At 39.9% G+C, this 13,478-nt stretch overlaps 1 protein-coding gene across 1 annotated transcript in view; it reads left to right on the forward strand.

Annotated features, from left to right (window-relative positions):
- FCHSD2 (FCH and double SH3 domains 2) overlaps positions 1-13,478 on the forward strand; it is a 289,540-nt gene that overhangs the window by 258,192 nt on the left and 17,870 nt on the right. The window contains exon 13 of the mRNA XM_049889930.1: positions 745-906. Within this exon, the coding sequence (XP_049745887.1) occupies positions 745-906 (162 nt within the window). The remainder of the gene's footprint in view (positions 1-744; positions 907-13,478) is intronic.

Raw genomic sequence — 13,478 nt, forward strand, 5'->3', positions numbered from 1 at the left:
ACTTAACAGCAGCGAGTATGGATAGGCATTTTATAAAAAGGCATTTTACACAGGATCTGGCATGAGCAAAGGCATGAGAGGCCATGATGTGTTGGAGGGACAGTGGCGTGGGAGCATGAGGTGTGTGGGAAGAGGCAGAAGGATAATTCAGCCCAAATTGTAAAAGATACTTTATTCCAAGTTAAGAATTATTTAATTCTTTTTTCCGTAGGTAGTCAGGAGTCATGGAAGTTTTTAAGCAGGAGGGTGACATGATAGATCATTTGCAGACTGTGAAAGATGCATTACAAGGAGAGAAAAAATCAGGAAGTGGGTAGGAAGACTTTTGAAAACGCTAAATTTAAGGATGTTGTGATGCATATTCTTATTAACAGGAGAAGAAAGCAGACTTGATGGAACATTAATCTCTTTCTATTCATAACTTATATTTGATGCATCATCAGTACTGTGATCTTGTCAAAATGCAAGTGCACCATTTGCCATCATCAGGAGGCCCCAATTCCCACTCTTATATGTGTGCACTTCTATTGCTGTGTCTCTCCCTCTCTCTTCTTCTTTACCCCTCCTTCTCCCTCTCCCACTTGCCTTTTCTCTTTTCTCTCTCTCTCTCTGAAAAATTAATATCCCTGCCAAGGAAGAATTGCTTGTGAAGTCAAGATTATTCATATTAATAGATCAGAAACGGCTATAACAATTTGAGAAAAAAAATGCCTTGATTTCTGACCATTATCTTGGTTTTCTTAGATAATTAAGTTGAAAGCTGAAGCCCGTCTGGACCTGCTAAAGCAGATCGGTGTTTCTGTGGACACATGGCTAAAGAGTGCAATGAATCAAGTGATGGAGGAACTGGAAAATGAGCGATGGGCCCGCCTTCCTGCAGTGACCAATAATGGCACTTTACACTCGGTATGGTTCTCTTCTTGAATACGATGGGCTGACTTTCACTGAAGGATACTATTCTTGGACTAGGTAGCCAACCTTAATAACAGCCAAGATTTAAAAGAAAAAATAATGGTTTTACTAGAGGTTGTGCTTGTGTGTGTGTGTTTTTCCCTTCAGCCTATCAAAACTTGATTTTCCTTAAACTTGGTAAGAAAGGAGAGAGGGGAAAAATTGAGGTTATTTTTGTTTGGTTTTTGGTTTTGAACCTTCAGCAAACCATGTTATCACCAGTTGGGGTATCATTGCACATTTGCCAAGCTCATTATCCTGTTCAGAGAGTAAATATGCTTCTGGCCTGGAAGCAGCAGAATAGAGCATTTATTTAATCCAGGTTTCTTAAGTTCTCAGAGGTCTTCCCTAGTAAAAATGAAAATCCAGAAAGTTATAAACAGTTGTAAAGAAGTGAAAGGAAAGCCCTTACCCTGTGGGTTTAGTCTGAAGGTGACTTCAGCCCACAAGGACTTTCACTCCCTCCTTAGTGCATCTTTCATCAGGGAGACAGTACAGTATGGTTTTACTGACAAGGCCAGGGCTCAAGCTTAAGTTTTCTTCAAGTCCAGGGCTCTTTCCATCTGATGTCACCCAGTTCACCCTCTTAGTTTCACACATTGGAAATCTGAGTACCAAAAAGTGATGTGTCTGATATTACTTAGGTGGATAGGTGATGCATAGCTGATCAGACTAAAGTAATTCTTCCTGCCACCTCCCAGCTCATTGCTATCATTTTGCTTGTTTCCTTTATGGCATTTATTACAATCTGTACTTGTCCTTTTTTATTTGTTTTGTTTATTGTCTGTCTTCCTGTATGGAATATAATTTCCATGTCTGCCCTGTTTACTGCTCTGCAAAGTATCTGCCACATAGTAGGTTCTCAGTAAATATTTGTTGAAGGAACAAATAAGTGAATGGATGGAATGAGTAGTGGCAGACTAAAAGCTAAAAATCTAATTTCCCAACTTCCCATTGTATCCATAGTGCATTTTCAATGCTTGTTCCCTTCAGATATAAGGTATCTTTGCTAGATATATTAGCCAACATTTGAAACATTCTTGGAAGTTTTGTCAGTTTTCTCACATAGCATTCTGGTTTTCTAATGGGAGTACATTTGCACATTTAAAAAGGATTGTGTGGGAGTATACATTTTAAGGGAAAACAATCTATTGAAGGTTTATTTTTATTTCACTGTTAATGGTAATACACTGGAGAAAATAAGCAGACTAGAAGAGCTTTCCCTGTTTATAATAGAACAGAGTTGCTCCATGTTGTGAGATCTCTTTTCTATTGCGTCTTGTAAAAGTCACAATTCCCGTCTACTTGAGGTTATTCTGTTGTACGGGGCTTATGATGACAGCAAATTCCAGACACAAACTAGCTTTTGGTTTCTGCAGGTGCACTGTTGCCAGCTAACCAAGCCCATGATTCTCCTTGGACTAATACCTTTTCTAACTAAATCAAAACCACCTGACTGTACCTGCTTCATGGGCAAATCAGAAATGGACAACACTTGGCCCTACCCTCAAAGAACTTACAATCCAATAGAGCAAACAGACCTTTATAGATCTTAGTGATACACGGCTGCACATGACTGGGCTACTATGTAGCTAACTCAAAATTGCTTACTCCTAACTCATCAGCAGCGCAACCTTGGAAAAGTCACTTCTCTCTGGGTTTCAAAAAGTTGGATTAAATGACTCTAAGATCACCTTCCAACACTAAACATCTCGTGATTCTGTGAAATGCTACTGGAAAAGCTCAATACCAGCTAGAACAATAGAGAAGAAGTTTGCTAGGTAGGAGGGAAATGTCATTTGAGATAGTCCTTGAAGAATTTTAACAGGAAATAAAGTAGAGCTTCTATGAGTAAAGGAAGGAATGAAGATGCCCTTAGCACAGTGCCTGGCACATAGCAAGTGTTGAATAAATGGAGTGTTCTTGAGTGCCATCAAAAGAGTGTTCTTGAGTGCTCATCTGGAGACTTGTCCTTTCCTCTGTGAAGACAGCATTTTGCAGTCCCATCCCACTCTTCCTTCCCTCTGTAGTCAGTCTTAAGAAGCCTGTGTCTTCCTTCAGTTGAGAGATTATATTTTGAGGAAGCTTTACTAACATTATAAATAAAAAAGGAGATGTAGGCACAAAACAGCTTGATGAGGTCCCAATATTTATTTAACCTGCTTTTAAATGACAGCATTGAAATAATTTAGAGGGAGTTGTATCTCTTGACATTGACAGCTAGCTGGCTGAGGTGCATGAAGCTGAAATACACATTCTGGGGACCAAATTATTCCTTCCATTATAGATGCCAACAAAAGCATTAGTCATCAAGTTTAGAATTCCCTTCCATCTGGAAAACATGGTTAATACTACTGTTAGACATTAACAGTGTAACTGGAAAGTGTTTAGACTGCTTTATGGAAGATAAATGTTTTCAAAATATGTTGTCTATTTACCTTATAAAATAAGGATGGAAATATACTTATCTGGGTATTAACTCTTTGCCTTCTATATCATGCTGTGGTACAGAATAGAGGATTGGGAAGGGGAAAAAGAATCCCAGAATATGGCAACATTTTTTAAAAGGAGAGCAGCCTGCTGATACATTTATACAATTAATGCGTGACCAGAGTCTACACACAGCTTCCTATGATTGGATTGCTGCCAGTGACTTGCTCAGCCTGTCCTTCATCCCTCTGCTCTCTTATTTTCCTGCCTTCTCTTAGTCAGGAAAAAAAAAAAAAAATACCCACTTTACAGCCTAATTTTTGAAATTGCATTAATTTTAGAATAGGACGAATTGTATACCGTGTTTTCAAAAAATTAGAAAGTGTAATGGAAAGGAAAATTACTAACAGTTCTGTCCTTATAACACCACTGTTAGCAATTTTGTGTATTTCCTTTGTCTTTTTACTGTGGTTTTTAAAAAATATTTGTCATAGTAAGATTAATTTTGTAACTTTTTTTAATCAAACACCCCACGTTTGCTGTATGCTCTTATCATCGTTTTAATGTCTGCATAATATTCCATCTGGAAAAAAAAACAAACCCATTGCCATTGAGTCGATTCCAACTCACAGCGACCCTACAGGACAGAGTGGAACTGCCCCATAGAGTTTCCAAGGAGCACCTGGTGGGTTCGAACTCCCAGCCTTTTGGTTAGCAGCCTGAGCTGTTAACTACTGTCCCACCAGGGTTCAGGAAGGTGTACCATAATTCACTTAATAATTCTCCTATACAAGTTGCTGTCGAGTGGAGCCCTACTCATGGCAGCTCCATGTATATCAAAGTAGAACTGTGTCCCATATGGTTTTCATTGCTGATTTTTTATTCAAAAGTATATCACCAGGCCTTTCTTCCGAGGTGCGTTTGGGCGGACTCAAGCTTCCAATCTTTCAGTTAGCAGCCAAGCACATTAATCATTTGTACCACCCAGGGCCTCCATCATCTTTCTAGAGATGAGGTAATTGGGGTTGATAAGTTAAATAATTTTCCGAAGGTCACCAAACAAGTAAGTGGCACAGTCAGCATTCAAGCCCAAGTCTGTCAGGCCCCGGAATCCATTGCTTTCTACTGCATGACAGTACCACAAGTTGATGAAGCCCTTCAGAGGCTATTTTGCTAAGTACAAGAAAACAGCTACTAAAACCAAATAAAACAATTTTCCTCATCTGCCCTTGCAGTAAGAGTACACAGTTTACAATGTCAAAGAAAGCAAAATGTCAGTACAGCTAAAAAGAATAGTTTTGATTGAAGTTCTGTCACGTGAAAGGAAAGAAAAAGGATGAAGGAGTAGTAATTAAGAGGCAGAGGAATGATGTGATTTTACAAATACTGGGTGAAGAAAAAGTTGTAATGATTAAGTTGTGTAGGGTGGAAGGGGGAAGAGGAAGAAATTATTCTGAAATGACATGCTTTGAAAAGCTCCTAGAGCAATGCAAAATCAAATGGTGGTGACCCCTATTGCTGTCACTGCATTCTGTCATTCCCTTCTGTGAGAATCAAAAATGAACTTCAAAGTAAAGGGGGAAAGGAATGTTCCATATCAGCCAGTGTTGCCAAGATAAAATGTTTTGGATTGATTCCCAGTGCCAAAGCACAGTACATGTTAGTTAACATTCCTTATATATTTTTGGAAATTTGTTCTACCCACATTGGCTTTTAGTTTTTATAAATGCATGGGCATTTTGTTTTCTTTTTTTTGTAATGCCCACAATTTTTTGTTTTTTTTAATGTCCATAATAAGCTTTTATAGAATTTGAAGGTAATGTCTACCAAGTACATAAAAATATTTTTTTAAAGTTAGTTTATGGCAATTTCTAGTATGTGATCCTTATTCTTTTATATGACAATAATGCTCTGTTAGGCCTTGATGGAAAAAAAATCAACAGACTTGTAAGTCTCAGATTTGAGAGGTCAAGATTAGAGTCTGTTTTGCCACTGACCCAAATGACCATGAATGAATTGTTCATTTAAATGAGATACACGATTACCTCGTTCAGCCATGAATTTTCAGTAATATTTATAAATGAGAATGTTTCAAGGGCATTTGAAATAGCAGCAGTAAACATGGCAGGGGAAATGTAGTATTTATTCCTCTGGACTACCCGCCCCCCATTCTATAGAATTTTAATAGAGAAACAGCAATTGAGAGTCAGCTTTTAAACAGTAATAATTTCTCAAGAGAAAATGCATTGAAAGATGGAACTTGAGGTGGAGCCAAGATGGCAGACCAGTCAGACACACTAAGCCATCTCGCTGCAACAAACACAAAAAAAAAACAAGTAAAACAGATAAAGACATCAGTCCTAGAACCCTGAACTTTAAGTGAAGAGTTAAAGTATTAAACTGAAAGTCACTGAGAAGAAGAAACTGATAGAAAACGCAAAAAGAATAGAGATACAAAGTAGAGGTTCCAGACCAAACAGCATGACTCAGTGTTGCCATCTTGGAATAAAGCCAACAACCCCCCACACAGAAAGGCTTCTCAACGGAATTCCCAATAGAAGATAGAGGTAAGGCACAGACACATCTAGGACTAAGACAGCCCAAATTTGCTGGCTGCAACTCAAGGAGAAGCCCAGATTCTCTCACCCAGTATCCACAGGATCATGCCCCTACAACTCCTGCCCCTTTAGTGAACAGCAGCTATAATCACCCTGTTGCAGCAACCCTGACCACTGGGAACCAGAGTACCAACCAGCCCTATTGTCCTCCTCCATCTAGCCTTCTCTGCCCCTGTCTCCCCCGCAACCTTTCCTCCTTCCACCACCCGCAGCCCTGAGGGGACCCGGCCCAGATCCCAGGCCCCTTCCCAAGGTTCCGGACTCTTCCCACCACCCGTCACAGCAACCAGGGGACCTAGCCTGGACCCCAGGTCCCTTCCATTTGTCTCCAGACTACTCCCACCTCATGCCAAGGCCCCAAGGTGACCTGGCGCAGACCCCAGGCACCTTCCTACAGACTCCAGACCCATCCCACCACCTGCCACCACCCTGAGGGAACCCAGCCCAGACCCCAGACCTTTTCTCGGCTGGCTCAGGACCCCCTGCAGACCACAGTGGCCTCACTCCAGCCCCCAGCCCAGTTCATGCTGCAGACAAAGGACCTAACTCCACCCTTCCCTTCCTGTTGGACCTGCCCTGCAGCACCATAGCTAAGCAATCTGCCCTGCACACCAGGACACAGTAGTGAGAACTATCATGCTAATAGATGAGCAAACAATAAGGCACGCCCAGCCCACCTGCCCAGACATAACCAAACAAAACAAAAAAGCAAGATAAAATGTACAAACTTACAATTAATAAATACAGTAATGCCTGAATGTCTCAAGACAGCAGACAATATAAAAACATACAAGAAAAAGAGGGCAAAATGGTCTCAGTAAGTGACCAGAGTAAAGTACCAATTGACCTACCAGCAGAAGACAAGGCACTGGAACTACCTGATAGGGAATTGAGAAATCTAATATTCAGGGCTCTCCAAGCAATTAGGATAAAGATCAAGGAAAAATGCAGACAAAATGATGGAAAACACAGACAAAACCAACCAAAATTTACCCCAAAGCAAGGAAAAGAGACAAAACAATAGAAAAATTCAGGAAAATAATACAACAAGAAAATGTCAAACAATTAGAAATCACTCAGAAACAGCAATTAGAAATCCAAAATATAAGCAGCAAAATTTCAGAAATGGACAATGCAGTAGAAGGTATTAGGAGCAAATTTGAAACAATGGAAGAAGAATCAGCAAAATTGAAGACAAATCTATGGATGCCGCTTTGAGGAAAAATCACAGAAAAGAATGAAGAAGATCTAAGAACTATGTGAGATATAATCAAGAGCAAACATTTGCATGTGATCAAAGTTTCAGAGAGGAGGAGAAAATAGAAAACAGCATCATTGAAGATTTCCTGATAGAAAGCCTCCCTAATATGGGGAAATATGAAAAATCTTAAGAAGCTCAATGAACTCTACGTAGGATAAACCCCGAAAGAAAGTCACCAAGACATATCATAATCACACTTGCCAAAGGCAAAGAGTACTGAAAGCAGCTCGAGAAAAACGAAAAGTCACATACAAAGAGGAAACAATGACTATAACCTTTGATTACTTGGCAGAAATCATGCAGGCAAGAAGGCAATGGGATGACATATATAAAACCTTTAAAGAAAAAAATTGCCAACCAAGAACAATATCTTCTGCAAAATTCTCTCTCAAATATGATGGTGAAATTAGGACATTTCCAGATAAAAAGAAATTAAAATCAAACAAAGCTTAAAGAATTTTTAAAGGGAGCCCTTCGGATAGAGAACGAGCAAAATCAGACAACAACCTGAATCTAGGACACAGGTCAGTGTCCAAATACCAACTTAGGTAATGAGCTCTCAAGGATAAAACAAAAGATTCAAAACAGGTAACTAGAAACATCAATCCGAAAATGACAATATCAGAACAATAAAAGGGGAATACACAGTGTAGGTATAGAACTTTCAAATGGAGAGGAAGTCATGGTGATACCAAGTAATAAAAGACTGGTTCAAACTTAGGAAGATAAGGATAAATTTCAAAGTAACCACAAAGAAAGTTAACAAACCTGGTCTCAAAATAAAGAAGAAAAACAAAGCCTCAGTAAACACAAAATCTGCAATAACAAAACAAGTGAAAACAAATTTCACAAACAAAGGAACACATTACAGGAGAGTAAGGTAACAAAGAAAATATCAGCACCACAAAAAAAAAAAAAAGACTACAAAATGACAGCAATAAACACACCTATCAATAATCACAGTGAATATAAATAAATGCACCTGTAAAGAGAGAGAATGGCAGAATGGGTAAAAAAAAAAAAAAAAAAAAAAAAAAAGTGACCTGTTGATATGTTGTCTACAAGAGGCACACATTAGATACAAAGACAAATATATTAAAAATCAAAGGATGGAAAAAATGTATCAAGCAAACACCAACCAAAAAAGAATAGAAGTGGCTGTACTAATCTCAGATAAAATAGACTTTAAGGCAAAATCCACCATTAAAAACAAAGACATTATATAATGATTAAACAGACACTCCCCCATGAAGACATAACCGTAATAAATATTTCTGCATTCAAGAGCAGGGCTCCAAAATACATTTTAAAAAAACTCTAACAGCACTGAAAAGAGAAATTGACAGTTCCACAGCAACAGTAGGAGACTTCAACACACCACTCTCAGTAAAGGACAGAACATCTAGACAGAAACTCAGCAAAGATACAGAAGATCTTAAAGTCACTGTCATCCATCTTGACCTCATTGACATATATAGAACACCCCACCCAACAGCAGCATAGTATACATTCTTTTCCAACACACATGGAACATTCTCTAAAATAGACATCTTAGGCTGCAAAGCAACCATCAACAAAATCCAAAACATTGAGTTATTACAAAGCATCTTCTCTGATCACAGCAGGGTAAAAGTAGAAACCAATAGCAGGAAGAGCAAAGGGAAAAAATCAAATACATGGAAAATGAATATCACCTTGCCTAAAAACCACTGGGTAATAGAAGAAATCAAAGATGGAATCAAAAAATTTTTAGAATCAAATGAGAATGAAAAACACATCATACCAAAACCCAGGGACACAGCTAAGTCAGTGCTTAGAGGTCAATTTATAGCAATAGGTGCACACATCGAAAAAGTAGAAAGGGGCAAAATGAAAACATTAGCCCTACAACTCAAAGAAATAGAGAATGGCAAAAGAAGCCCACAGCCACCAGAAGAAAGGAAATAATAAAGATCAGAGCAGAAATAAATGAAATAGAGTAGAAAAACAGTGGAAGGAATCAATAAAACCAATCATTGATTCTTTGAAAGGAACAACAAAATCAACAAATCATTGGCCAAACTGAGAAAAGAAGAACAGGAGAAGAAGAAAATAACCCAAATAAGAAATGAAATGGGAGATACTACAACAAAGCCAACTGAAACTCTTTTTTTTTTTTTTAAAGAGTACTATGAAAACCTATACTTCAACAAATTTGAAAACCTACAGGAAATGGACAAATTTCTAGAAACATGCTACCTACCTAAACTACCACAAACTGCAGCAGAAATTCTGAACAGACCCATAATAAGATAAAAGCTTTAAAAGGTGATAAAATAAATAAATAAACTCCCAACAAAATAAAGTCCTGGCCCAGATGATTTCACTGGAGAACTATTTCAGAACATAGAAAAGGAAGGGATATTTCCAAATTTATTTTATGAATCCAGCATAACCCTGATACCAAAATGAGGCAAAGACACCACAGGAAAAAAAAATTAGACAAATGCGTCTCATGAATATAGATGTAAAAATTCTCAAAATTCTAGCCAATAGAATTCAGCACCATGTAAAAATAATAATACACCACGACCAAGTGGGATTCATATCAGGCATGCAAGGATGGTTGAACAGTAGAAAATCAATCAATGTAATCCACCACATAAGTGGAAGAAAAGAATCACATGGTCATCTGAGTCGACGCAGAAAAGGCATTAGACAAAGTCCAACACCCATTCCTGATAAAAACTCTCATTAAGATAGGAATAGAAGGGTATTCTTCAACATAATAAAGGGCATCACACAAAACCAAGAGCCAACATCATTCTCAAAGGAGAGAAGCTGGAAATATTCCCCTTGAGAATGGGAACAAGACAAGGATGTCCTTTATCACCACTCCTATTTAACACTGCGCTGGAAGTCCTAGTAAGAGCAATAAGGGGGGGGGGGGAGCACCCAAATTGGGAAGGAAAAAGTAAAACTATCCCCATTCGCGGATGATATGATACTATGCATAGAGAACCCTAAAAACTGCACAAGAAAACTACTGGAACTGATGGATTCAGCAAAGTAACAAGATACAAGATAAACATAAAAATCAGCTGAATTCCTATACACCAATGAAGAGAACTACAAAAAGGGAATCAGGAAAGCAACACCATTTAAAAAATAAAATACTTAGGATAAATATAACCAGGGATGTAAAACACCCATACAAAGAAAACTACAAAGAAACGACTAAAGAGACCTGCATAAATGGAAAAACATAACATGCTCATGGATAGGTACACTCAACATTGTGAAAATGTCAGTTCTACCGGAAACAACCTACAAATCAATGCAGTCCCAATCCGAATACCAACAGCATTCTTTAACAAGATGGAAAAACTAATCATTAACTTTATATGGAAAGAGGCCCCAGATAAATAAAGTGGTATTGAAGAAAAAGAACAAAGTAGGAAACCTCACACTACCTGACCTCAGAACCTTCTGTACAGCTGTGGTAGTCAAAACAGCCTGTACTGGTACAAAGACAGACACACTGACCAATGGAACAGAACCGAGACCCCAGATAAATCCATCTACCTACGGCCATCTGATCTTTGACAAAGGCCCTGTGATGGTTACAATTGTGTGTCAGCTTGGCTGGGCCATGATTCTCAGTGTTTATATGTGATCACTCCCATGATTGAATCTGCTGTAAGTAGCCTATCAGTTGAAAGGGAGTTTCCTTGAGGGTGTGGCCTGCATCCAAATATAAGCAGACTTTCTGGCTTTTTTGCTCACTCTGGATCCTGCGCTGCCTCCTGTTCGTCTGACCTCTGGCTCTTTGAACTTGAGCCATCAGCTTATCTGCAGAACTTGTAATTCATCGATCTTCACAGCCTGAGAACAGGAGCCCCGCTGTCCAACTTGCCAGTCTTGGGTTTGCCAGCCCCTGCTGCCACATGAATTAAGAGAAGCCTGTATCCCGATACACGGACTTGGGACATTTCAGCCTTTACAATCACATGAGCCATTTCCTTGATATAAATCTCTCTCTATATATATATTTATACACTTCACTGGTTTTGCTTCTCTAGATCACCCAGCCTAAGACAGGCCCAAAGTCCATTAAATGGGGAAAAGATAGTCTTTTAAACTTGAAATATAAGTAGCCTCTACTTTTAAACTTACTATATCCCAGAAATCTTCCCTGGCACCACCCCCCACCCACCTCCGCCATTCGCCTCTTCTGTATTCACAAGGTCCCGTTTGCTTAGCGCTTGGTTGTGTTTGTTCTCCACTCTAGACTGTGAGCTCCAGGAAAGCAGAGAGTATCCTTTCCTTCAGTACCTGAAAGCCTAGTACAGTGTTAATGAAGGACCCTGGTGGAGCAGTGGTTAAGTACTTGTCTGCTAATCAAAAGAAAGGTTGGCAGCTGGAACCCACCAGCCACTGTGCAGGAAAAAGATATGGCATTCTGCTTCTGTAAAGATTATAACCTTGGAAACCCTGTGGGACACTTCTGCCCTGTCCTGTAGGGTTAATGTGTGTCAGAATCTACTGAACAACGATGGGTTTGATTTGTTTCTTGTTTTTGTCTTGAAACTTTAATTAACCACGGGGCCCCATGGACTTTACTATGAGGCCCAATCCTAACTCTCATTCCTTATTTTCTTAATATGTGAACATTGATGCTTTGGTATGTTTGAACATGGGAACAAGTAGGCAAATAAGTGTTTATATGTGGAAATAAACAAAGAAAAGATCTTTGAGGCTGTTTTGCATTTACTTTATTAGATTTTTAATTTTAAAAAGTAAAATACGCTTATTTTAACAGTTCATGTCATCTCCTATTCTGCAGTCTTTACTCTTCTTGCTCTGCTTCCCTCATCAGGTTTCTGTGCTCATATAAACATTATTTGTGCTTAATACATTATGGTGAGTGCTCCAGGTAAATACACTGGATCTAACTCATTTTTCATGGTGTTATTCACCTATAATATGGATGTGTCATTGTCATGGATTGAATTGTGCCCCCCAAAAATATGTGTCAACTTGGTTGGGCCATGATTCCCAGTATTGTGTGGTTTTCCTCCATTTTGTGATTGTAATTTTATGTTAAAGAGGATTAGGTTGGGATTGTAACACCCTTACTAAAATCACGTCTCTGATCCAGTATAAAGGGAGTTTCTCTGGAGTGTGGCCTGCACCACCTTTTATCTTACAGGAGATGAAAGGAACGCAAGCAGAGGGAGGGACCTCATATCACCAAGAAAGCAGTGCCGGGAGCAGAGCATGCCCTTTGGACCCGGGGTCCCTGCATGGAGAAACTCCTAGTCCAGGGGAAGACTGATGACAAAGACCTTCCTCCAGAGCTGACAGAGAAAGCCTTGCCCTGGAGCTGACCCCCTGAATTTGGACTTCTAGCCTACTAGATAGACTGTGAGAGAATAAAGTTCTCTTTGTTAAAGCTATCTGCTTGTGGTAGTTCTGTTACAGCATCACTAGATGACTAAGACAGAATTTAGTACTGAGAGAGTGGGGTGCTGCTGTAACAGATACCTAAAATGTGGAAGCGGTTTTGAAACTGTGAATGGATGGGAGACTCAGAAGGAAGTGAGGAGAACTGTTAACACCGAAGAAGGTTCAGATGGTGAGAAAAAGCAGCAGAGGGGTGGCAGCAGCAGAACCAGGAGACCAGTGCCAGACAGCTCTGGAGCCAACTCACAGAGCAAGAGAGCTGAGTGCCTGTGCAAAGGAGGCTTCCTGGTGGAGTAGGGTGCTTTCAGGCACTTATCAGTGGAGCTAGGCTTGCTGACCCATGGAGCAAGAAAGCTGATTGCCTGTGCACAGGAGGCTTCCTGGCAGAGTGCGGTGCCTCCAGGCACTTATCGGTGAGGCTACAGAGCTTTGGAACACTTGCCCCAGCAGGGCAGATGCGGCCATGAGGCCCGAGGGGCCGAGAGGCCAAGGAACCAGGAAGCAGAAGTTGAAGAGACAAGGAACACAGGAAGCCAAGCTGCCTCAGTCTCAGAAGGTAGAGCCTCAACCTCTGAGGTTTCAAAGGGTGGAGCTATGGCCTCTGGTGTCTCTAAGGGTGGAGTCACCACTCAGATGGACTAGGAGAATGCTACATCTAAAGCCAAGGGAAAAGAGATGTCATCCCAGTGGGCCTGGAAGGCAGAGCTGAAGCCCAGAACCGAGGGGACTCCACTCAGAATCTGGAGAGTATGGCCAATACCTAGAGTCTGGAG

This window comes from Elephas maximus, chromosome 7 (genome assembly GCF_024166365.1).
Source record: "Elephas maximus indicus isolate mEleMax1 chromosome 7, mEleMax1 primary haplotype, whole genome shotgun sequence".
NCBI lineage: Eukaryota > Metazoa > Chordata > Mammalia > Proboscidea > Elephantidae > Elephas > Elephas maximus.